This window comes from Tachyglossus aculeatus, chromosome 5 (assembly GCF_015852505.1).
Source record: "Tachyglossus aculeatus isolate mTacAcu1 chromosome 5, mTacAcu1.pri, whole genome shotgun sequence".
NCBI classification, from domain to species: domain Eukaryota; kingdom Metazoa; phylum Chordata; class Mammalia; order Monotremata; family Tachyglossidae; genus Tachyglossus; species Tachyglossus aculeatus.
Window position 1 is genome coordinate 53,938,474 of NC_052070.1, and position 25,638 is coordinate 53,964,111.

Below are 25,638 nucleotides of genomic sequence, written 5' to 3' on the forward strand. Positions count from 1 at the left end.
GTGGGCAGGGAGCATGTCTGCCAGCTCTTATATTGTACTCTTCAAAACACTTAGTACAGTGCTCTGCTCACAGTAAGCGCTCAATAAATATGACTGACTTGATTTACAAAATAGAGTCTTTAAAACATTTAGAGAGATCCTTAAATCTTAATGGCGAGATGTTGCCTCTCTAAACTGCAGGTTTGCAACAGAACATGTTTTTATTCTATTCTGTTTGTATACTGGCAAGTTTGAAGACTTTGTGCTACTGGCCGTTTTGCTTTCAGTTCTTGAAGTTTGAGCATTTGTGGAATTCCAGTGACAAATAAATTTGCTCGTTCACTGAGTCCCAGTAAAATGATAGTCTTTCCCCGGAGAACCAGTTTCATCAGTGTTTTCAAGGCCAAAGGAATGAAGCATTTTCAGTAAAGGCCTCATGGGTAATGGTTACCTGGCTGCTTCATGAGGACAGTTTGAGTGGAGCAATTGTACATCTTTTTAATATAGATAAGAACCTTATGGAGTACAATAACTGGTTTCCTCTTGAAATGCCCTAGAGTTGGTCCCTGTGCCAAACTTGCACTAAGTCCTAGTCTGTGAACTGCTGATTCTTAAATAAACTCTGGGTGGTTGATGCAGTTTTCTTCTTTCCAGGGGCCCAGATGACCATCATGAGCCAAGCTTGTGCAGAAAGGTGTAATATAATGAGACTGGTGGACCGGCGGTGGGCAGGGATTGCTAAAGGCGTGGGGACCCAGAAAATTATTGGGAGGGTACATCTAGGTAAGTAAAGACACACTTGCTATCATAAAAAATATCTTGCCGGGAATCAAATGTTAGGGCCAGCACATATACCGAGCACATTTTTAATCTGCTTGTTGGCAAAGGCTGTATGAAAACTGAGGGCACATCTACAAAGGGGCAGTTCCTCCCAGGGCCCAGTTTGGAAAGTGAATGGGAGGGGCAGAAGATTTATGTACCTTTTTCCCCATAGGCCTTTCCAAAATGCAGTCTGGATTCAGAGGGCGGTGCAAGTACATTCGAGAAAGATAATTGCTTTGTCACATGATGGGAGAGGATCATATTCTGACCCAGGAAAAAAATTTAGCCCATGAAGGCTCTTGTAATGACATTGAGTCTTCTTGAGAACAAATCTCCTGCCACTGACCCACGTCTCTTATTTATAACTTTTTGGTAACAATTGCAATTATGATATTAAAAGCAAATGATGCTGTAGGTGCTATTAAGTCTATTGGATTGTACTCTCCTGAGTGCTTCAAACAGTGCACTGCACACACAGTAAGCGCTCAATATATGCCATGATTGACCGCCTGGTATGTAAAACCCAAAATTTGATGTGTCCTTGGCCAAATGACTTCAAGCCAAGTCTAGGGCATTTGGTATCCACCCCACCCTCAGGCCCACAGAACTTATTATATATCTGTAAATGATATATTCCAAATTGTTTATATTAATGTCCGTCTCCCTCTCTAGGCTGTAAACTCATTGTGTCCACCAACTCCTGTTGTAATCTCACAAACTCTTCATACAGTGCTCTCTCTTCAGAGTAAGCAATCAATAAATACTACTGATTGATCGAAGGGCCGTGACCCAAATAAACATGCTTTTGAAACAGTGCTGGCCCTGGGTGGTCAGTGTAATTCAGAAATTCCAGAAGCAGGCTAGTTTTAGCGAAGTGTTTTTTGAGATGGCATGTCTCTAGCTCCCAGGAGACCTTCAGCACCAGTTTTGTGGAGCACCGAACCTTGTACGTAACGGGCAGCAGACCAGTTTCTACTGAGCATCGGGATCCCATGCAGTTTCTGTGGCCAGAGCCTAGATTAAATGAATTGGCAAAGAAAAGTAATCGACCTAGAAGACTAGTTCATTCGTGTCGTGCATCGTAGCCACCTTAAAGGGTTTTCCGCTACTGAGCTGAAGTATATAAATTTGATTGAGAATCCGTGCAACTTTAGTACAATAAAATCAACTCGGCACAATGATATCCAATTCCCATAATGTAGTTTGGGCCTTACTTGAAGACATAGAAAGTGACATCTGTCCTTGGTGTCTTTCAGCTCAGGTTCAGATTGAAGGGGATTTCCTTCCTTGTTCCTTCTCTATACTTGAGGAGCAGCCCATGGACATGCTTCTAGGACTGGATATGCTCAAGCGACATCAGGTAACCAAAGCATATCCGGATGTTGTATTGGCACTAGAAAACTGAGAAATGTGACTGTTTTTTTCCCCTTGAATGGAAAACCTTTAGCTGTTCACTGCCGGCATGCCAAAACAGAATTTATCTTGGACTGGAGAAATCTCTGTAACTAGCCTTCTTTGAGTGACATAATCAGTTGGATTTCAGAATGATGGACGAGTCATAATGGGAGACTCAGAAACAGTGGCCTGGTGAGCCATGAACTTGACTGGTCATTAAGTAGCACTTTTTTCTGTGAATCAGTTCTGACCTGCTGAATGATATGAACTTCTAAGATAAACTGTGCTCTGCAAAGAGATTTTGACCAAATCTCAACTAGAGTTCCTGATAGTTTAATGTGACTTGCTAGTGGGAGTTGGGATTGCGGGGAGGGGCGTGTTGTTTGTTCGCACGCAGTGGGGTGGGATAACATAAGCCAAAGCCATCCTGTCCATTCTCTTCTTGGGGAGCTAAATTCTGTGTGCACTTTTCTTGCACTAATGAGTGATGCTGCCCTGAAGCTGTCCAGGGCCCGCCCCCTTGCACATGTGAATATTTCTGTAGTGGATCCGCGTGGTTCTGTAGGGAGACTCAGACTCTTTCAAGATGATAGTTGTTCTAAAAATGCAAGATCTTCATGCAGGTGCAATTCAGAGTCCTGCTTTTAACAATCAAGAAATTAGAAAAATGTTCATTCTGTTGGGAGGTGTTTGTGTCTGTGTGTATGTGTGTGTCTGTGCCTGGGTAGGATAGTGTTTTGCATCACTGCTTGGGCCTATGGACCCCAGAGCCCCATGGCTGGGCCAGGTCAGTGAATGCCAGTGCACCTGGGCTTAGGTCGGGTTCTGCTCTCAGGTCAGGTCGTACTCTCCCAAGTGCTTATTTTAAGTCCCAGCTTATGACTGATCATTCGGGGTTTGGTTTCTTCTCTCTCAGTGTTCCATTGACCTCAAGAAAAATGTACTAGTGATTGGCACCACAGGCTCGCAGACGACCTTTCTTCCAGAGGGAGAGCTGCCAGAATGTGCAAGATTGGCATACGGTGCAGGACGGGATGACATGCGGCCAGAGGAGATCGCAGACCAAGAACTAGCAGAAGCTCTCCAAAAATCTGTAGAAGATGCAGGTATTTGAGGCAGCCAGCCCACTAAATAATAACTATTCAGTCGATCGGCGAACTAGCACTCTGTGAGCTTCGATTGCCGTCATCAGCCCCAGCATCCAGGAAAGGCCATATCCAAATTATTTAGTATTGGACTCCCACCTCCCATACCTAATCAAGCGGAGTGCCAAAGGCCGGATAGACAGGAATCTATCACTCCTAGTTTGGTTGAGAAGGTTGAAGCCGGAGTATTTGAGGACCACAGTTGGCTTTCATTTTCCACCGACAGCGTTTTCAATAGCCTCCTGGGTGCCCTGTGTTAATCACCGTAAGGCTGTTTTCTCTCGCCCCTTACGCCTCTCAGTGGATTTCTTAGGTTTGAGGAGGGTTTTCCAGAAGGAATATCAGTAAACTGAAAACTTTTATCAAAAACATCACTTTTTGAAAACCCCTATGCCTTTCACCCAAGGAATGTGCAATCCAGGATAATTGTTCTGGATTCTGAATATTACTAGAAGTTTTAGGGCCCTTTTATTTGGGGGGGACAGCACAGATTGTGTAATTAAGCATCCCCTTCCTAAAGTCTTCCAATCAGAAGCGAAAGCTTTCTCCAAAGTCAGGGGATTTCCACTAACTTTAAAGAGCCTAATTGAAGCACTTGGCCACTGTGCTCTGCTGAGTTGTCGTGTGTGTTGAACACCTCAAATATTAGACGGTAAGTCACATGAATGACTTTTTGGTGTGTGTAGAGGTGGAATCTGATAGGGCCATAGTTCATTCATTCATTCATTCAATAGTTTCAGGGAAGAGTAAGAATAGTAAGTGGAGCTTCTTGTGATAGCTTTTTCTCAAAGGAAAACCGGGGGATGTTCTTTTCCTTTTTCCATTTTATTTTTGAGAGGCAAAACAAACTTCTCCTTTGATTGTCCGCCATTGTCACTGGGGCCTAGCCAAAACCAGAACCTTGGATAAGTTGTCTGTCAGCTTGTTTGGGTGGCCGGAAACATTTTCCAGGCTGGCTTGGAAATATGCTGTACTTCTAAAGTCAGAGTAACCCACAGGGCCTCTCTAGTTTGGCCAAGTCCTTCTCTAGCAAGGCAGTTGGTATGGTAAAGAGAAAGGGGTATTCCAAGCAAAATTGGAGCTGTCATCAATGCAGAAATAATTCCTAAGTGAAAGTAAACAAGCTCAAGTACTAAACCCGTAGCATTTGAGGTTTCAGGTAGTTTGGAGCCAGTTAACTCCCTGGAGTCTCACAAGTTCCATAAATTTGGAGTCCAAGATCTTCTTCCGGAACTTCCAGCACTCCAAGACCATGGTGCGTTTGCACCGGAAACAACTTGGCTGTATATTTCCTCTTTAACCCACTCGATAAGATCCTTTTTGGCTAGATGGGTGAGGCAAAAGATTAAATGATTGAAGTAGATTCCTCTTGTAGATGGACGAAGAAAAGTGTTAAATTTTAAAGAACTAAAACAGGTTAGGAAGCATCAGCCTTTTCTTGTTGTTCCCTTGGTGGTGTTGGCAGTTTGTAGTTTGAAAAATTAGAATGCATATTGTGCTCTTGGTCAGTTTTTAAGACTCTGGCTAATGGTTTTTTGTTGTTAGGTGAATAAGAACTTAAAACTGGTGAACAGTGATGTTTCCGATGAGAGCACTTTGATTATTCTTATTTAATCATTTTGTTAGCATCTGCATCAAAATTATTGGGGAGCCACCTCAATGGTGTTTGATCTGAGGTTTGAGAACTCTTCATCCCCAAAAGGCTGGCTGAACAAGATTAAGTTCATCTGGGACATTTGACTCACTGACAGGAAGATGAGAAATATCCCAAGTTAAGCAAGGATGTAACCTGACCAGGCTTAGTATAGTAAAGAAAAATTTACTTTGAATGAGAATTTAAAGCAGCCCAGCAGTGTCTTTATTTCACACCCAATTATTGGGTTTGCCAAAATATAGCAAGTAGGGGGAAAGAGGAATCTTTCTCACCTAATTCATATGTGTTGGCCTGTGAACTCAGGGCATTTCTAGTGGATGATTCCTTATAAAGTGTGTTTGGAAAGCTGTTGGAAGGCCACATGTCCCATTTTTAAAAGAAAGCTACCTCAAGGAAGTTGAACGGCAACTCCCAGCAGACTTTTTCTTGAACGAACAGGAACCCAGCGCAGTGTTGATGCTGCTGAACTCTGGTTTGGATGGCAGCAAAAGGAGCGAGTCTTTAACCTTGCATGCTGTGTGGTTTGAGTTGCTAACCCAAGTTTGCCTGTTTGTTTCCTAATCCAAACAGAACGTCAGAAGCCTTGATGCATGTAGTGTGTGTTTACTGCAGCTGAAGTGGGCCTCAGACCAGGTATTTATAGCCGCCACTATGAGCCTCCAGTACAATCTTCTTGCCTTCTTCCTTCTAAGCGGAATTAGGGAAAAACCACCCACGAAGCATTTCACCGTGTTGATCTGAATGTAACTAGGCTGCGGTTCCCTGCATATGCTTGCAATTATATGTATGATTTTCTGGTTTCCAAACAATGCCCAAAGCAACAAATTAAATATAACATTAATTAAGAAGATAGTAACCAACAGCACTGTCTTCGTAATTAGCCTATTCATCCTAGTATATAATAAGGTATATAAATCTAATTCAAGGTCTTTAGGTTTTGGTGTGTATACCCATTTCTGGCTGATCATATATGTAGGGGAGGGAGCAGTTTTTTAAATAGACTTCTATCGTTTTGCTTTATGGGGGCGTAGCGTTAATGTGTTTTTCATTATTTCCTATGGGAAACTAAACTTCCTTTAGCGCTCTTTCATTTGGCTCTCTAGTTTTGTGGAGCTGATGAAGAGCACTGAGGTGTGAACAGTGTAATTCTAAAAGTCTAGGGGGTTCCTATAGAAGTTGCCATGTTCCTGGATCCATCTGGCATGCCAAATTTATGTAATAGAATAGACTCTGAGGAGAGACAGAGCAGGCAGGTAGCCAACAAATAGGAACTGGAACCCAAAGATTCCCACGCAGCCAGTGTTGCTGCCCAAGACCAATCAGAAATTGGGCAATTCATTCATTCAGTCATATTTATTGGGCGCTACCGTGCCCATGGCAGGAGAGGTCCTGTAGAAGAGCCGGATTTAGCCAGGTGGCAGTGAGCGGCCAGCAGAACCATAGGGTTCTTGGCCACCTACATTACCATCTTTCCTGGGACATCCCCACAGAGACATGGAGACACACGCCCAGTGATAACTTTAAAGAGAGGCCCAGGGGCTCCAAAAGAAGGCACCAACTTAGCTATCGTCAGGTGGTCATGGGGATAAGGAGAGAGGAAGAACAATGGAAGACCGGAAAGTAACTAGGAAGAAGAGAATAAAAGGAAGACGTCGAGAATTAGACGAAAGCATCAGTTCCCATTACCCAAAGTTGTGGGTTTTATTGATACATATCAAAATAATTCTATCATTGCAACCCGAGTTGCAAATTCTTATCTTATAATGCCTTTTGCCCCACAGCAATAAATTAGACATACTTCCTGAGTGGCCAGTAGCACCAAAATGCTGAAGTGAAAGTTTATCTTTAGAAGAGGTTTAGAGAGTCTCTAAATTTAATTCCATGCTACAGATTTGCAGGGGTGGAGTGAGTATTAATATTCACAGCAGAGCATTTGAGTTACCTAATCAAATGCTAATCCTCCCAATTGCTGTAACAAATTGCATTGTGAACTGGTGTAAGCAAGTCATTTTTAATGGTCTTTTGGTGTTCTAATTCAGCAATTTAGAGGCTAGTGAATAGAGAATTCTTTGTGCTCTCGGCAGGGTGGGTGTAACTTGAAACTGGAGGAAGAAAAAGTAAATGAGGAGAAAGGTCTAGTGGTAGAGAGCCCCTCTGGGATTACTCAGTTTGAAAATGTACAGAAATGCAGAGCCTGTTACCTAGTGATCAGCAGATGTGCGTTTGAATCTAAATTGATATTACTTTGTGATAGTCTTCCAATTTTTCTTTATTCCTTTTTGTTTTTTATCAGTTTTAAAGACTATGTTTAACAGTTACTTTTTTTATCAGAACCTAAAGTGCCTTTTTCAAACATTAACTAATTTGACAGGTCTCCCTTTGAAGTTGCTTCATTTGGAAGGATGTGGATTCAGGATCTCTGTCTTCTCCATTTTCTTTTGTTTTTCCTACCTTGAGTTAGATGCCATCTCAGTCTTGCCCTGATTCAGGCCAGGGGCAAGGTTAGAGGTTCTAGAGAGCAGAGTGCTGGTAATTCCGACTTCCTGTAGACCTCCCAAGAGAGTGACCTCATTCATTTCTGCAGGTAGCTTCCTTCCTGCCCTACAGTATCCCTGATTTATAGAGGTTTTTTTGGGGTACCTCTTTCATGATTACCTTTGGAAAAATTTAATTTAGAACAAGAGCAATTCACAGAACTTCAGAATTGTTCTTGCAGGCTCATTCCTAAATTCACTGATTAGTTTCTGTGCCAGATAGACAGGGATTTTATGTCAACATTGAGCACTCACCCAGCCAGTATCTGCATACGCATTAATGGTACTTGAATATTTAATCAAGTTAAATTGCAGTGAAAGCACTTTAAAAATATGTATGTGAAAACCTAGTCAATTTGGTTCATTACACTGTAGCAAACACATTAGGGAAAGAGGTATTGCTCTTGCTTTCTTTTGTTTATAGGTAGCAGAAAAATGGATTTAAAGGACCTGCTTTCTTCCTGCACGATTGAAAATATCTGTGTTTATGTACATCTTAAATACGTGTGTGTTTATGTATGATTATACACGTAGAAGGAAAACCTCTGACAACCATTACCCGCTCACTGGATCTTTGTTTCTCTTTTCCTTTCTGCACGTGCAGAGAAAAGTGATAAAGAAACTACCTCACTGGGAATGTCATCATTACCAACTTCGGATGGATTGAACTGTCCAGCCCATTCTTCAGGACACGATTCTAGGATCAGTAACCCTACAAGTCTCGATCGCTCCGTCTCAGCCCCCGCTTCAGTTTGCTCGCACGAGCCCAGGCCAACAGAGATCTTTGAACCTAAAGCTGCAAAGGCTTCGGAGGCTTCACCTGAATTGCAGATAACCCCGGAAAAGAAAGAACGTTCTCCTCTTGTACAAGTCCATCCCGGTCATGTTTCTTCAGCAGACGGTGCCCCAGCCACCCAGGCCTCTACAAGTCCAGCTATTGCTTTGCAGAATTCACTGGAAGAAATAGTCGTTGCAGACAGTCTAGAGAAATCTCCCGAAGAGAAAAGCTCCCAGGGTTTCGAAGTCCATCCCGATACGGAACAGAAAGCTAGATTGCCCATCTCAGTCCTTGGGGTGCGAGCTCCACAGATGGTTCTAGATGAAGAATGTCTGCATTTAGAACACCTGGAACCGAGTGGAGGAAATAACTTTCAACAACATAAAAATCTAAAGAATGAGCAACTGGAAGGTGAACAGAGGGAGCCGGTTGACTCAGATCATCCTAATAGCACCAAGGGCCTAGAATTGCCTTCTATAAGGCAGCAGAGCTGTACCGTGGTCCGACAGAACTCCAGCGATTTACCGGCTGAAACTAAAGGAAGTACGCAGCAGAAGATAAATATTCCCTGTCCAGAAGAAAGTACCCCTCCGGGGTCTTTTGACTGTTCAGAAACCCTCATGGAAATAGATGTAGTTGAGCATTCCCTTGTCACTGAGCATAACTTGGCAAGCAGACAGAAAACTGACATTCAGGATGTGGCTGCATCTGATTTCAGCTTAGATAATCCTTTGATGGAGGTAGAGATGGCAAAGCATAACTCCTCATCTGAAGTTTTGAGTAATTTGGTTTCCCCTCCTGATTTTCCGTTCCCTGAAAGTAATGTTGAAATGCCTGGAACTGACACTGAATCTCCTTATTTATTAGATAGGGGTTGTTCTTCCTCATTAAGCTCTTCTGGCCTTCGCCAACGCTCCACAGAGCCTCCAGCCCCCTGTGAAGAACCGTGTGTATCTGTAACTGCCGCCCTAAAGGAACTTCATGAACTTTTGGTTGTCAGTTGTAAGGAAACTTCTAAAAATCTTGTTCCAGAAGAAGTCCTCTGTCACCCGGAAACGGCAGTGGAAGACCGTGTTAACAGCGAGGAAGTGTCTACAAAGCACCCCAAAAGAGAGCATTTTAGGGCAGACTTGGAGGAGCAGAATCTGGAAGGCCCCTCCCATCAGGGGATACCTGGGTACGGGAAAGCTGAGAAATTCATCGAGACGTCACCTGGGTTAGAAGGAGTGGAAACTGATGGCTTGGAAGGTTTGGACCACAGACTGACGGCGCCTGCTGAAGAGGCTCAGAAATCTCCAGCATTCTCGAGGGAGAGCTCTTCAGTTTCTCTAACCTCTGCTGAAATATCTGATCAGCCGAGCTGCACGCTGGGTGAGCAAACTTCACCTGGCCCCTCAGTGGGTGATGGGAAGCCCGTCAATCAGACTTTTGAGCAATTTGAATCCTTTTCATCTGAGATCATATTAGTTAAAGACCTCCATCTGGCCACAGAAGACCTGCTGACAGGAGTGCCTCAGACCAGGGAAGATGCCACCTTTCCCGAAGCCCCTCAGTCCCCTCGTGATTTTGCTCCCCGAGACTCCTCTGTTCTTCCAACACCGGTTTTTCCCTCTGCGGACATTGACCGGATATTGCGAGCGGGCTTCACGCTGCAGGAAGCTCTCGGGGCCTTGGAACAAGTTGGCGGAAATGCAGACCTGGCTCTTCTCATTTTGCTAGCAAAGCATATCGTAGTTCCTACATTACCTTGGAAAAGGCGGGCCTGACTAGGCCACCTTCTTTTTTAATATATGTGCAAGTATACACAGCCTATGTAGAAACCTGCAAGCAGAATGTTGGGCTAGATTTTTTTTGTTTTGGAAAGATTTTGATTTTCTGCCAAAAGTTTATTTATGATCTCTTCTTGCCTATTACCCTTGTTAAAATCGGGCATTTTAATGTGTTGGCAGTGTGCACTCACAGGAGCTATTTATTCACAGTAAGATCATGCATACTGGAATAAAGTTGATGTTTTTAATTCATGTGTAACAGCCAGGTTAGGATGAGCTTAAGCATTTTGAAAACAGCAGAAGCCCTTGAGAAACCCACTGCTTTGTGCATCTAGGACTTAGCGTAGTAGGCACTTGGCTGGGCTTGGAGAAAAGATAGAGCAGGCTGCCTCAGAGAGTGACAAATCCAGTTTACTGGGAACTCTTTGTTACCCATAAAGCGATGTTTAGGTGTGTACCTGGTACTCGTGTATGTGTGTGTGTCTGTCATCCACTTCAGAAAGTCAAGACCAATGATAGCTTAGAACTGCTTGCTTTTTTTTTTTGTGGCCATCACCTCAGAACCTGACACTCTGGGTGTCTAGGATTAGTACTTCCTTGGGCAGTATGTTCTACTGTTAGACTGCCGGAATCTTTTATTTCATTGGCTGGGATCTTATTTTCAGAGTTTAGTTAAAGAGGGACTTGGTGCTGCCCAAGTCAAAAATTTGTGATACTCCATCTGTTGGGTTATTTCATGGTCCGTGGATGGGGAATGATGAGCCAAAGACACAGGGGGGTTACCAGAGTTTGGGTTTACCAAATTCCCACTGAAAGAGTCCCATTACTAGTTGCCCAGTGGTGAGCTCATGACTCTGAGCCCCAGGAGTTCACTTACTCTCTTACCCACCTCATACCAATCCTCTTCTAGGAGCTGGTCCTGCTCGGTGCCTGGGCTTTCTTGTTCTCCAAGTGAGACTTAGAGGAAGCCCATCGTACACTAGATGATCTCGGTCTTTGGGGAGAATTGCCTGGGTCATCGGAAAATTGTATTAAGGCTGTGGTCGTAAGCAGGCTTTCTGGTTACTAGCCTCTCTCTCCTTTTGAGTCCCTAGTTCTCCATCTATTTTCACAAAGGCCTCCTATTTTAAATAGGGTTTGTAGGTTTTTTTAGGTTTTTTGTTTGTTTTTTGGTGGGGTCATAGGGGTTAAACTCTCACGGCCTTCTGGGAAAACCAGTTCTTGAAATTCTGTTGCCCCTCTGGACCCAGGGGAAACCTCTGCCTAGCGACGTCTTTCCTGGGAGAAGACCTGTTTTTTCCACTGCTTGAAAAACGCATTGTCGTCTTAGTTTGAAGGCAAAGAGGACAAAGCATGATAAATCGTAATGCCTGTTTATCGTATGAATCAAAGTCAATTTGCAAATTCTCTGAAGAGGCTATATGTAATGGACATTCTACAAACTTCTTGTTTCCGGCAACATTCATATCTCTCAGCCTAATGGATGGAAATCAACTCTTGGGGATGTTAAGATTGCTCTTTTTCACTCCTCACTCCTGCTTCCTTTTGGTCAGTTTTTGTAAAAGTGTTTAGGGTTGTTCACAAGGCTGGTTGTTAAGAGACAGAACCAGCTTCCTGGAGAGAGGGCCCAGAAGGATGGATTTTAGGTGCTTTATGGAAATAATACATTGGCTTGTCTACCCATAAGGCAGCATTTCTTTTAGATTGCTCTGGGAAAATGTCGTACTTTTTTTTTTCCTCCTCCATTCCAGAGATTTGAAATTTAATATTGAACTTGCTTGTGATGTTTCTGTGAATCCACTTCATTTCGCTGGGATCAGCCTTGAAAATACGGGTTTTTAAGTGTAAAATCCAATAGCAGTACTTTTGCTAGCCTTTACATTAAGCTGTGTGTTCAGGATGGGAAGAAAGTGATGGTTGTGAAAGTGAAGCGTTTCTAACAATTCACTGCTCGGAAGACTTTTAGGTGTAGAAAGGAAGGCTATCCAATTTCTCTGTTGGTTAAGCAGAGCAAGTATTGACTGTAGTACAGAAGTATTGAGTCTGAATCCCAAGAATGCAAATGACATTAGAAACAGTTGCTAGTTGTGTGGATTCCAAACAGCACTGTTGCGAGAGTTCTGCCTTAGTGTCTTTTAAGCCTGAATTTTAACTGAAAATCAAATGCATCAAAAGCCTTATTGAGGGTGCTCCTGAGGAACATTTTGAATGAGACTATAGCTCCAGGGCATCTGCCAACATCCATAAAGCTTTTCTTTTATTTTCTTTTTTAAGTATAGCTTTTGAACTTTTTAAACATTTTTAAGATTTGCAACTTCTTGCCATTTCTCCATTCTGTTTGTGTGAAATAAACTTGAGTCAATACTGTTAGGGTTTTCTGTGTTACTTTTTCATTCAGCAGTTACTAGAAACTCCACGTCAACCATCAGGATTACTAGAGCTCTAAAGATATCCTGGGCTAGGCGCTCCCGTCAAGCATGATGGTACGGAGTCACTGGTCTCATTTTTCCAAAGTGTTACACTGATCCAACTTTGTTCCCAATACAGTTTGAGGAGTTGTGCTTGTGATGTGGTGGAATCTTCCTGTTCTTACCCTGACCCTGGCCACCTTTTACAAGGGCAAAAACCAGCTGCTGACTGGTTCTCCTTTTCTGTTCAGAGTTGATGGATTTGGAGCCCGTGTGTACCATCAGCCTTGCCGATAATTACTTGCCCACTCACTCAGGACAGATAATTTAAACCAAAAGATAAGAGAATGCAGACCCCTGGGGAAAGGGGAATCTGGTTTACAAATACATATAAATAAATACATATGCAAGATCTGATGGATGTTTTGATCTCTGTTTCAAAGCAGATTGACGTAGTGGTCTTTCACTGCAAAGTTGACATTTATCGTCAGTTATTACGGTTTTCTCTGCTGTAATGTGCTCCAGGAAAATATTGCTGTGATACTGCTTTGAACTTCTACAGCACCTTTCACTGGGGGATCTTTGCCTTCCAGTACAGAAGAATTTCTCCATCAAACAGCTGGGAGAGTTTGAAGCCCTGATGATAGACTATCTTGGTAATTAGGGGCCAGGCTGGGATTAGACTAAGGGATACTGACCTAACGTTACTTTTATCCGTGAGTGGTTAAAAAAACCCCAAACTTTCTAAAATAAGCTATCACTTTAAAAACAGAATTTCCTCATTGTGAGTGGGGAACCAACTCTGAGAAACAGCGTGTCCTTGGGTAGATCAGGAGGCTGGGAGTCAGAAGGACCTGGGGTTTAGGCCCAGCTCTGCTACCTGTCTCCTGTGTGACCTGTGAAGCAGCCTGGCGAAGTGGACAGAGGATGGGCACAGGAGTCAGAAGGTCATGGATCCTAATCCCGGCCCCACTACTTGTCTGATGTGTGACCTTGGGCAAATCACTTCTTTAATCCTCTGTGCCTCAGTTACCTCATCTGTCAAAAGGGGATTGAGACTGTGAACCCCACATGGGACAGGGACTTGATTTGCTTGGATCCATCCCAGGGCTTAGTATAGTGCCTGGCATCATTATTATTAATCCCCATTTTACACCCATTTTACGGTGAGGTAACAGACACAGAGAAGTTAAATGACTTGCCTAAGGTCACACAGCAAATAAGTGACGGAACCGGGTTTAAAACCCAGGCCCTTGGCTGCCCAGGCTCATTCCACTAGGCCCCACTGCTTCTCTGAGATTTATTGTTGGGAAATGCATTCAGAATTGCTTTAGAAAATTGGATAACAGAGAACTAGGAATTGTGATTTACAATAAATTTTGGGGCCTCCGCAGCCACCCAGGGTAGGTTCGAATTGGAGACTTTTAGTCCGAGCCTACTGAGTGAGATGAAGATTGGGGTGAAGAAGGAAATTTTCTAATACTCGCAAGACTTAGTTTTATTTATGCCTATGCTTCTTAGTTTCCTTACATAATATGACCGTTTTACAGCTTGTCCTGGGACATTCAGACCTTGAAGTATCTGCCGCTTCCCTAGGAAGAAGTCTTGAAAATCACCGATGGCCATTCAAGGAATGCACAGATCGGTTCATCTAACTTTAATCCGGATTATGCTGTTGTCACACCTGTCCAGATTTGGTTCATCGGGAGGTTCTCTGCACTTTGGACAGATGACTCTAGAACTGGATGGAAATAGGAACTACAAGGGTAATGCTTTCTACAAATTCTTGGAGGGAGCGTGTGTTTTCTTGCGTAATCCACATTGAGGAGGTGAAGGAACTAGAACATCCCGGCTCAAAGGTTAGTTTTGGAAGTGTCATTTTCCCTCTAGTTCCCAGTCCTCAGAAGTAAGAGCCAGGGTGACCGCTTGGGTCATCTCAGTTCTGTCCCGCGACGGAGTCTGGGGAGAAATTTATTTCAGATCTGAAGTTGGAAGGCCTGGCTTGGGAAGGTCAGTCAACTAGATGGCCTCAGACTAAGAAGAAAATAATGGTTGGTGGGGCCAGTGAATTTAAGGGTTTTGGTGATTTAAGCTGTTGGGCTGGCTCTGGATGAGTAATGACTGAAAGTTTTTACCACCAAAAAAGATGGCTGGTGATGGAAAAGAGCGTGTAAGGGGCAGTATCAGCCAGTTTGGTTCATAGCCTGATGACTGATGGTATCTCCAAACCACTCTGACAGTTGGAGCTAATAGCCCTCTGCAGTTGATTATGTGGGTTGTGTTTTTCCCTTCCTTTAAAGTGGTCATGTCACTTTCAGGTTACTTTTTGAAGTTCCTGTACTGTGGCCAAGTCATTGTTTTGTTTTGGGGGGTTTTTTTACCTCATTTTTATACATAGGGCTTCATGTTCTATGGCCATTTCAGCTTAAATCATCCACTAGTCTCTAAGAGCACTGATTGGAAAATGTCACTGTCTGATCAGTTGTCTCTTCTCGGGGTTTTGTATTTGTCAGCTCCGGTGACTCCTGCTGCAGAGTTAATCCAGTCACTGGAAGAATTGGTTGACCCTGTTTTTCACCACTTAACAACTAGTTTGTTTTTTGATCATTGAAATTCTCTCCTTTTTATTTCAGCAGAGATTTGAAAAAAGATGTTATCAGCTTTCCATATCTGGAAAAATAGCTTTTGGCAGTCCTAAGGGGGAAAATCAAGACCTTATTTTTCCCACACACATATATATCCACCACTGTCAACTGTCCTAAATTTTCATAGTGACCACAAACTTTTCTTTTTGAAGCATTAGGACTGTCTATAGTAACTTTTTTATACTGCTAGCTTCTCAGCAGTTTGGCAACTGTTCTGCTAATGCTTTGGGGGCTAAGAGTTGGGAAAACTCTTCCAGGAATTTAAGGGAATCAAACTCAGGAATCCCAAATCTGGTTGCATTTGTGCCATTGGTCTGATGGGCTGAACATGTAGTTTGCAGCAAACTGGATGTATCTGGCAATCAAGTCTGTTTCTTCAAGTATCAGGATATGTCAGCCTTGAGTAATCAAAATACACTTGATTTTTCCTGTTTTGGGTTTTTTTTAATATTAGGGACTTTATTGAGAATAAGAATTGATGTAAAGAATTTGATATTTAAAACAATAAAACGTTTCTCAGAAGAGTATTGTTTGGTTTGTTGATTTGTTCTCATTCCAGTAGTATTGATTAAGCACGTACTGTGTGGAAAGCACTTTATTGAGTGCTGGGAAAAAATACGGGGATGAAAATTAGACTTGGCTTCTTGACCCCAACAGGCGCATAGTCTAAGAACAATGTTGGGGGGAAGGGGCAGTGGGAAGAGAGGAGAAAGTTTGGTACAAACAGTAGGCAGGGATTGCATCTACCTCACTCTCGGCTTCAAGGCTGTCCATCACCTCGCCCCTTCCTACCTCATCTCCCTTCTCTCCTTCTCCAGCCCAGCCCGCACCTTCCGCTCCTCTGCCGCTAACCTCCTCATTGGGCCTCGTTCTTGCCTGTCCTGCTGTCGACCCCTGGTCCAAGTCCTTCCTCTGGCCCGGAACGCCCTCCCTCCGCACATCCGCCAAGCTAGCTCTCTTCTTCCCTTCAAATCCCTACTGAGAGCTCACCTCCTCCAGGAGGCCTTCCCAGACTGAGCCCCCCTTTTTCCTCTCCTCCTCCCCATCGCCCCCCCTCCTTCCGCTCTACGCTCTTCCCCTCCCCACTGCACTTGTATATATTTGTACATATTTATTACTCTTTTATTTGTACATATTTACTATATTCATTTTATTAATGATGTGTATATAGCTGTAATTCTATTCTGGTGGTAGTGACACCTATCTACTTCTTTTGCTGTCTGTCTCCTCCGTCTAGACTGCGAGCCCGTTGTTGGGTAGGGACCGTCTCTATATGTTACTGATCTGTACTTCCCAAGCACTTAGTACAGTGCTCTGAACACAGTAAGTGCTCAGTAAATACGATTGATTGAATGAATGAACGCATGAATCTACCCACTCTGTGCTGTACTTTCCCAAGCATTTAGTGTTCTGCACACAGTAAGCCATCAACAAATACCATTGTTTGATGAATGGAAGAGCAATAGATTGGGAGCTAGAGGAGCCGAGTTCGAGGCTTCTCGTGGCTCCGAGTTCAACAGGCACAGTAGTCTCAGCCACACGGCAGTCTTCCCAGCGGCAGCTGTGTCTTGGTGGCCTTGGGTGGCAGAAGAAGGGGCTACTGGAAGCCTGAAGACATGGAGGCTGGGCACCCTCTCTTCCAGGCAGCAGACTCAACAATTTGATGAGCTGGGATTTGACCCCCGCCTGGCTGGAGAAGAGGGGCCTGGTGAGTTTTCTAGACTCTTTTGCTTGTCTGTGTTTACACCCTTTTTTGTGGTATTTATCAAGCACTTACTATGTGCCAGGGACTGTACTAAGTGCTGGGGTAGATACAACCTTATCAGGTTGGACCCACTCCCTGTCCCTCATGGGACTCACAGTCGTAATCCCCATTTTACAGATGAGGGAACTGAGGCACAGAGAAGTTAAGTGACTTGCCCAAAGCCACACAGCAGGCAAGTGGCAGAGTCCGGATTAGAACCCAGGTCTTTCGGGCTCACGCTCTACCCACTAGGCCACGCTGCTTCCTTCTGTCTCTTCAAAAAAGCTAAACGTTATCGACACTCGAGCTCAGCAGCCTATTCCCAAGCAGCGGGAAGGATTAGCTTCGCAAAAAAGAAATACTGGTTTCCACTGTATCTTCCACGTCTCTCCATGTGCACATCTCTCCCATAACGCCCCACCTCCATCTGCAATCGTTTTGGTAGTGGATCCTTGGAGTTTTCTTGGGAAAAATACGGAAGCGGTTTACCACTGCCTTCTTCTGTGCAGTAAACCCGAGTCTCTGCCCTCGACTCTCTCCCATGCCGCTGCTGCCCAGCACAGGTGAGTTTTGACTTGTAGCAGATTGCCTTCTACTCGCTAGCCACTGCCCAAGCTAGGAATGGAATGGATCCGCCTCTGCTTGACTCTCCTTCCCTTAGCCAAGACTTGTAGAGTACTGGAAACTCTCCAGGTGCGGTCCTGCGAGGAGGTGCCTCAGTTACCTCATCTGCAAAATGGGGATTCATTCATTCAGTTGTAGCTATTGAGCGTTTACTGTGTGCAGAGCACTGTACTAAAATAATAATAATAATAATAATGATGGCGTTTGTGGGTTTTTTTAATGGCATTTATTAAGCGCTTACTATGTGCAAAGCACTGTTCTAAGCGCTGGGGAGGTTACCAGGTGATCAGTTTGTCCCATGGGGGGGCTCACAGTCTTCACCCCCATTTTACAGATGGGGTAACTGAGGCACAGAGAAGTTAAGTGACTTGCCCAAAGCCACACAGCTGACAATTGGTGGAGCCAGGATTTGAACCCCTGACCTCTGACTCCAAAGCCCGTGCTCTTTCCACTGAGTCATGCTGCTTCTCCAATAATAATAATGGCATTTATTAAGCGCTTACTATGTGCAAAGCACTGTTCTAAGCGCTGGGGAGGTTACAAGGTGATCAGGTTGCCCCACAGGGGGCTCACAGTCTTAATCCCCATTTTACAGATGAGGTAGCTGAGGCACAGAGAAGTAAAGTGACTTGCCCAAAGTCACACAGCCGGCAATTGGTGGAGCCGGGATTCAAACCCATGAACTCTGACTCCAAAGCCCGTACTCTTTCCACTGAGCCACACTGCTTCTCTTTGTTAAGCGCTTACTATGTGCAAAGCACTGTTCTAAGCACTGGGGGGAATACAAAGTGATCAGGTTGTCCCGTTTGGGGCTCACAGTCATCATCCCCATTTTACAGATGAGGTAACTGAGGGTCCGAGAAGTTAAGTGACTTGCCCAAGGTCCCACAGCAGACGTGGCGGAGCTGGGATTTGAACCCATGACCTCTGACTCCAAAGCCCATGCTCTTTCCACTGAGCCACGCTGCTTCTCTTGGGAGAGTACAATAAAACAATAAACAGACACATTCCCTGCCCACAGTGAGCTTCAATACCTGTTTTTTCTCCTATTTAGATTATGAGCCCCTTGTGGTACAGGGATTGTCTGACCTGATTATATTGTATGTTCCCCAGTGCTTAGTGCTTGACATATAATAAACACTTAACAAATACCGCAGTTATCATTATGTCTTTGGCATTTCCCAACAGAGTTTTAGTGCTTTCCAATAAGTGCTCAATAAATACCGTCATTGATGACACAGTAGGGCATGTAATTAGTCACTATGAACAGACCACTGCACCGTGTTCGGGTCTGTGATCTGTAGTGAGAGGCAGCCCCCAGACAAGGAACTGAAGCTGTCTCATATGTCTCATATTATTATTGTACATATGTTTGTACATATTTATTACTTTATTTATTTATTTATTTTACTTGTTCATATCTATTCCATTTATTTATTTTGTTAGTATGGTTTTGTTCTCTGTCTCTCCCTTTTAGACTGTGAGCCCACTGTTGGGTAGGGACTGTCTCTATATGTTGCCAACTTGTACTTCCCAAGCGCTTAGTACAGTGCTCTGCACACAGTAAGCGCTCAATAAATATGATTGATTGATTGATTGTCTCAGGGACAATAAAATAAATCTAAATCCAAGTCTTGATGCCCCAGGAAGAGTCCAAGTCCCAAGAGGTTAAGGCCAAGAGGTTAAGTCCAAGTTACAAGCAGCAGCGTGGCTCAGTGGAAAGAGCCTGGGCTTTGGAGTCACAGGTCATGGGTTCAAATCCTGACTCCAACTGTCAGCTGTGTGACTTTGGGCAAGTCACAACTTCTCTGTGCCTCAGTTCCCTCATCTGTAAATGGGGATTCAAACTGTGAGCCCCCGGTGGGACAACCTGATCGCCTTGTAACCTCCCCAGAGCTTAGAACAATGTTTTTAAGACTGTGAGCCCCCAATGGGACAACCTCATCACCTTGTAACCTCCCCAGCGCTTAGAACAGTGCTTTGCACATAGTAAGTGCTTAATAAATGCTATTAAAAAAAAAAAGGGGGTACGGGAGCCCAGAAAGAAAAAGAGTACGAGGGAAACTGTGACTCCCTTTTGCCTGCAAGCAGGGGCTGGAGCATCGTAGGTAAAGGGGCAGGGATTGGGAGACGGAGGAGGATTAACGAGGCAGTGTCTTTGGGGAGGATTGGGGACAGGACAAAAGTCAATGAGGGAATTTCAGAAGGGAGTCATCTAGCTGGCAAGTTGGAACAACTCTGTATAGAGTGGGAAGTCATGTTTTGGTGGGTTGACAAGTTTCTGGAACTCATTCAATCGTATTTATTGAGCACTTACTGTGTGCAAGGCAGCAGCATGGCTCAGTGTAAAGAGCCTGGGCTTTGGAGTCAGGGGTCATGGGTTGAAATCCCGGCTCCGCCACTTGTCAGCTGGGTGACTTTGGGCAAGTCACTTAACTTCTCTGGGCCTTAGTTACCTCATCTGGAAAATGGGGATTAAGACTGTGAGCCCCCCGTGGGACAACCTGATCACCTTGTAAACTCCCCAGCGCTTAGAACAGAGCTTTGCACATAGTAAGAGCTTAATAAATGCCATTATTATTATTATTAAGCTAGACTGTAAACCCACTGTGGGCAAGGATTGTCTCTTGCTGAATTATACTTTCCAAGCACTTAGTACAATGCTCTGCACACAGTACTAAGTCAGAGGTGATGGGTTCTAATCCTGGATCTGCCACTTGTCAGCTGTGTGACTTCGGGCAAGACACTTAACTTCTCTGTGCCTCAGTTCCCTCATCTGTAAGACTATGAGCCCCACGTGGGACAACCTGATCACCTTGTATCCTCCACAGTGCTTAGAACAGTGCTTTGTACATAGTAGGCACTAACAAATGCCATCATTAGTAGTAGTAGTAGTAGTAGTAGTAAGCACGCAATAAATATGATTGAATAAATGAATGAATAATATATGCTTGGGAGAGTACAATATAACAATAAACTGACATATTCCCTGCCCACAGTGAGAGTTATTTAAATATTTTTGGATGGAATAGGTCATTTTCAACTTGTACTTCCCAAGCGCTTAGTACAGTGCTCTGCACACAGTAAGCGCTCAATAAATACGATTGATGATGATGATTTTGAAGGCTAGCCCTGGGAATTCGTACCCTGCTCCAGTTTCCTTGGAAGGCTGTTTACTCCACCCCACCGATAGTGGGAATTTAGGGACCCCTCGGCAGGAGATGGGGTAGAGGAGAGGAGTCTAGAGGTGTCCAAAAGAAGAGATTTTGAGAAACCCCCCTCGCTTTTTTTTTTAAGGGAGCAACCCTGATTTTCAGGGGAGTGTTAAGGAACATATAGGAGGCTGGATAAGGCATTTTATACCCACTGTGTGGGATTAAAAATGTTGTAATGGACTAAGATGAAGTTGAGAATAATTAGTGTTTCAAGAGCAAATAGGGAACATTTAAACTAGAAACTTTCCAAAGGAGGGAAACAAGGAAATCCTGATTCTCAAGGAAGCAGCAACAAACAGGCAGGGCCGGGGGATGTGGGCGAGCGGAGTGTATCATATGAGGGCTGTGATGTAATCAGATGTGCAAGAAGTCCCAAGGATGAATCGTGACATGCACCTCTTTACCGGTCGATCTTCATGATAAATCTCCAGAGTGTGGTTGCAAATGGTAGGGGGACTTCTTGGGATCTTTGTTCCACCAAACCCCCCAACATAATGCTTCCAAAAGCAAATATGCTGCCCCTCAGTTATGTACAAAAGGGAAAGGGTTTGAATCCCTTAGATGTTCCACAGAATTCCCTCCTTAGACCAAATTGAAGAAGGAAATCTGCAATAATAATCCCTCAGACTAACAAATTTCCTCCCAACTCCATCAGAGCCCCAAGGAGCCCTATTTTCAGTTTGAAAGGAGCTAAGGTTCCACACTGAACAGTCTGCATTTGTTTAGTCCACCCAGTCCTGGGGTCACGAGGAGCAAACCGGCCTCTTTGGACCGAAGGTCAAGGGTGACTTATCCAGATGCACTGTGCTTGATGTCAGGCTTCTAGAATAATAATGATAGTATTTAAGCGCTTACTATGTGCCATGCAATGTTCTAGAAGCAGCCTGACGTAGTTCTGCAAGGCCCAGGGTGAGTAAACTGGCTATTGGTGGCATCTTTCACAATTCCCCCTGCGTCGTCTACGCTCTCGGATCTGTGACCTTTGGGCATTTGCAATTCGCCCCACCCACAACCCCACAGCTCTTGTGTACATGTTGCCGAATTGTACTTTCCAAGCGCTTAGTACAGTGCTCTGCAGGCAGGAAGCGCTCAATAAATACGATTGAATGAATGAATCTATGATTCTATTATTTATATTGATGCCTGTCTATTTGTTTTGTTTTGTTGTCTGTCTCCCCTTCTAGACTGTGAGCCCGTTGTTGGGTAGGGACCGTCTCTATATGTCGCAGATTTGTACTTTCCAAGTGCTTAGTGCAGTGCTCTGCACACAGTAAGTGCTCAATAAATGCAATTGAATGAATTAATATCATTAAATTATTTATTATAAAGTATTTATTCATATTAATGTCTGTCTCCCCCTCTAGGCTGTAGGCTCGTTATGGGCAGGGAACGTGCCTGCTAATTCTGTTGTACCCTCCCAAGTGCTTAGTACAGTAAGCTTAGTACAGCTTAGTACTAGTCTGCCCATAGTAAGCACTCCATAAACTGACGTTGTTTGGAACACCTAGGAATGTCTGGGTTAATAATAATAATAATAATAATAATAATAATAATAATAATGACATTTGTTAAGCGCTTACTATGTGCAAAGCACTGTTCTAAGCGCTGGGGGATATAACCTGATCAGGTTGTCCCACGTGGGGCTCACAGTCAATCCCCATTTACAGATGAGGTAACTGAGGCTCAGAGAAGTTAAGTGACTTGCCCAAGGTCAAACAGCAGACATGTGGCGGAGCCGGGATTCGAACCCATGACCTCTGACCCCAAAGCCCGGGCTCTTTCCACTGAGCCACGCTGCTTCTCTATGCTATTGTGTTGGACAGAATCCTCTGCTGCTGCCTCCAGAGGGAACAGCAAACCCAACCAAGGAAATATCTACCAAATCCTGCAAATTACCCCGCAAACACTTCCACCTTGAGTCATCCCCTTTTTCATCAAATGACCATCTTCCCCCTAGTATTGATACGTTTTTGGCTTCTGTTATTTGCTTCAGATTGCAGGCTTCTTTGAGTAGAAATCGCACCATCTTCTTTGCAGAGTGAACGACTCGTGTGTTGTTAGTGTCTCTTTGCCTTCCTCCCATTTGAGCAGCTGAGGCACCTTGGGTGCGATGTCCTTCTCTCCTCCCTCCTTTATGGATTTCCCAGCTCCCTGTGAGAGGAGGGTGAGACTCATTATTACACCACATTAGACAACAGAAAAAAATGAGGTTTGGCGTGTCTTGCCCAAGTCACCGACTGAATCAGTGGAGGGATTTTCGTCTCGTGATGACTCTTGACTCAGAGACCTGGATGTGTGCCACTCTTCAGCTCTGCCCTCTTTCCTTACAATTTGTTGGATAATAAACTCTTAAGGAAACATCCTTCAACTTCTGGCTTCTAAAGTCTTCCTAAAAGCAGCCTAGGTGCTGAGATAAGGCATCACTTTATTTAAGTATTGTTTCCTTTCAAACTAGCCGAATGCAGACAGACAGGATGTCCTTTTTGGTAGATACCCACACTAAATTAACAAGCCAGAATACAGGCAGCGCAACTCCTAGAACTGACATGCCCAAACCACCACCCAGCTTTAGGGCAGGGTTCAGGTGTGCTGTGGGCTCCACCCTAGTGTGACCTGCTTTCCAGTGGTGGGTAGTTCTTCATTCATTCATTCAATCGTATTTATTGAGCACTTACTGTGTGCAGAGCACTGCACTAAGTGCTTGGAAAGTAATTCATTCATTCAATCATATTTATTGAGTGCTTACTGTGTGCAGAGCACCGTACTAAGCGCTTGGGAAGTACAGGTTGGCAACATATAGAGACGGTCCCCACCCAACAAGGGGCTCACAGTCTAGAAGGGGTAGACAGACAACAAAACAAAATATGTAGACAGGTGTCAAAATCGTCAGAATAATGTTGGTATTTTGTTAAGTGCTTACTATGTGCCAAGCACTGTTCTAAGCACCCGGGGAGATACAGGTGATCAAGTTGTCCCACGTGGGGCTCAAAGTCTTCATCCCCATTTGCCAGATTCATTCATTCAATCGTATTTATTGAGCACTTACTGTGTGCAGAGCACTGTACTAAGCGCTTGGGAAGTACAAGTTGGCAACATATAGAGACGGTCCCTACCCAACAGTGGGCTCACAGTCTACAAGTGGGAGACAGAGAACAAAACAAAACATATTAACAAAATAAAATAGAATAGATATGTACAAGTTAAATAAATAAATAAATAGAGTAATAAATACGTACAAACATATATATACATATACAGGTGCTGTGGGGAAGGGAAGGAGGTAAGGCGGGGGGGATGGGGAGGGGAGGAGGGGGAGAGGAAGGAGGGGGCTCAGTCTGGGAAGGCCTCCTGGAGGAGGTGAGCTCTCAGTAGGGCCTTGAAGGGAGGAAGAGAGCTAGCTTGGCGGATGTGGGAAGGGAGGGCATTCCAGGTCAGGGGGATGATGTGGGCCGGGGGTCGATGGCGGGACAGGTGAGAACGAGGTACGGTGAGGAGATTAGCGGTAGAGGAGTGGAGGGTGCGGGCTGGGCTGGAGAAGGAGAGAAGGGAGGTGAGGTAGGAGGGGGCGAGGGGATGGACAGCCTTGAAGCCCAGGGTGAGGAGTTTGAGGATGAGGTGAGGGTGAGATGAGGTCACTGAGGCCCAGAATAGTGAAGTGACTTGCTCAAAGTCACCCACCTGACTATCGGCGGAGCCAGGATTAAGGCCCGAGCATTTTGAATGCGGGTGTTTCCTCATCAGGAACTGATTGGACAGCATCTACTGGGTCTAACCTGGCCACTGCAGCCCTGAGTTGGGCAAGAAGGAATCTACTCCCCCATTCCAGTCCATACTCCAATCTGCTGCCCAGATCATTTTCCTTCAAAAACGTTCAGACCATGTTTCCCCGCTCCTCAACATGCTCCGGTGGTTGCCCATCCACCTCCGCATCAAACAAAAACTCTTCACCATTGGCTTTAAAGCATTCAATCACCTTGGCCCCTCCTACCTCACCTCGCTACTCTCCCACTACAACCCAGTCCACACACTTGGTTCCTCTAATGATGATGATGGTATTTAAGCACTTACTATGTGCCAAGCACTGTTCTAAGCACTGATAATAGTATTTGTTAAGTGCTTTCTTTGTGCCACGCACTGTTCTAAGCGCTGGGGAGGACACAAGGTAATCAGGTTGTCCCACATGGGGCTCACAGTCTTAATCCCCACTTTACAGATGAGGTAACAGGCCCAGAGAAGTGAAGTGACTTGCCCAAAGTCACACAGTTGACAAGTGGCGGAACCGGGATTAGAACCCATGACCTCTGGCTTCCAAACCCGGGCTCTTTCCACTGAGCCATGCTGCTTGCTGACCTTCTCATTGTACCTTCATCTCATCTATCTGCCAACCTCTCACCCACATTAGAGAGGCAGCGTGGCTCAGTGGAAAGACCCCGGGCTTTGGAGTCAGAGGTCAGGGGTTCAAATCCCGGCTCCACCAGTTGCCAGCTGTGTGACTTTGGGCAAGTCACTTCACTTCTCTGGGCCTCAGTTCCCTCATCTGTAAAATGGGGATTAAGACTGTGAGCCACCCGTGGGACAAACCGATCACCTTGTAACCTCCCCAGCACTTAGAACAGTGCTTTGCACATAGTAAGTGCTTAATAAATATTATTATTATTGTTATTATTATTATTATTATTATTGTTATCCTACCTCTGGCCTGGAATGCCCTCCCTCCTCATATCAGACAGAAAATTGCTCTCCCCCACTTCAAAGCCTTATTGAAGGCATACCTCCTCCAAGAAGCCTTCCCTGACTAAGCCCTCCTCTCCGCTTCTCCCATTCCCTTCTAGACTGTGAGCCCGTTGTTGGGTAAGGACTGTCGCTATATGTTGCCAACTTGTACTTCCCAAGCGCTTAGTACAGTGCTCTGCACACAGTAAGCAC

The 25,638-nt window shown here is 44.5% G+C and overlaps 1 protein-coding gene and 1 non-coding gene across 3 annotated transcripts in view; one reads left to right on the plus strand and one right to left on the minus strand.

Moving 5' to 3' along the window:
• The window catches only part of LOC119928242 (protein DDI1 homolog 2), a 43,251-nt gene extending 30,805 nt beyond the window's left edge, over positions 1–12,446 (plus strand). The window contains exons 6-9 of one of the 2 annotated variants that reach the window (XM_038746334.1): positions 634–762; positions 2,058–2,161; positions 3,113–3,302; positions 8,134–12,446. In XM_038746334.1, coding sequence (XP_038602262.1) covers positions 634–762; positions 2,058–2,161; positions 3,113–3,302; positions 8,134–10,073 — 2,363 coding nt within the window. In that variant the 3' untranslated portion in view covers positions 10,074–12,446. Of the gene's footprint in view, positions 1–633; positions 763–2,057; positions 2,162–3,112; positions 3,303–5,565; positions 5,629–8,133 lie in introns of those variants that run through there. The other variant, XM_038746333.1, reaches the window with a different exon arrangement.
• A 5,000-nt stretch (positions 12,447–17,446) lies between these two features.
• LOC119929349 lies at positions 17,447–17,584 on the minus strand. Its single transcript, XR_005451476.1, has one exon. It is a non-coding gene; the product is annotated as a small nucleolar RNA SNORA7 (small nucleolar RNA).
• Between the last annotated feature and the right edge of the window lie 8,054 nt (positions 17,585–25,638).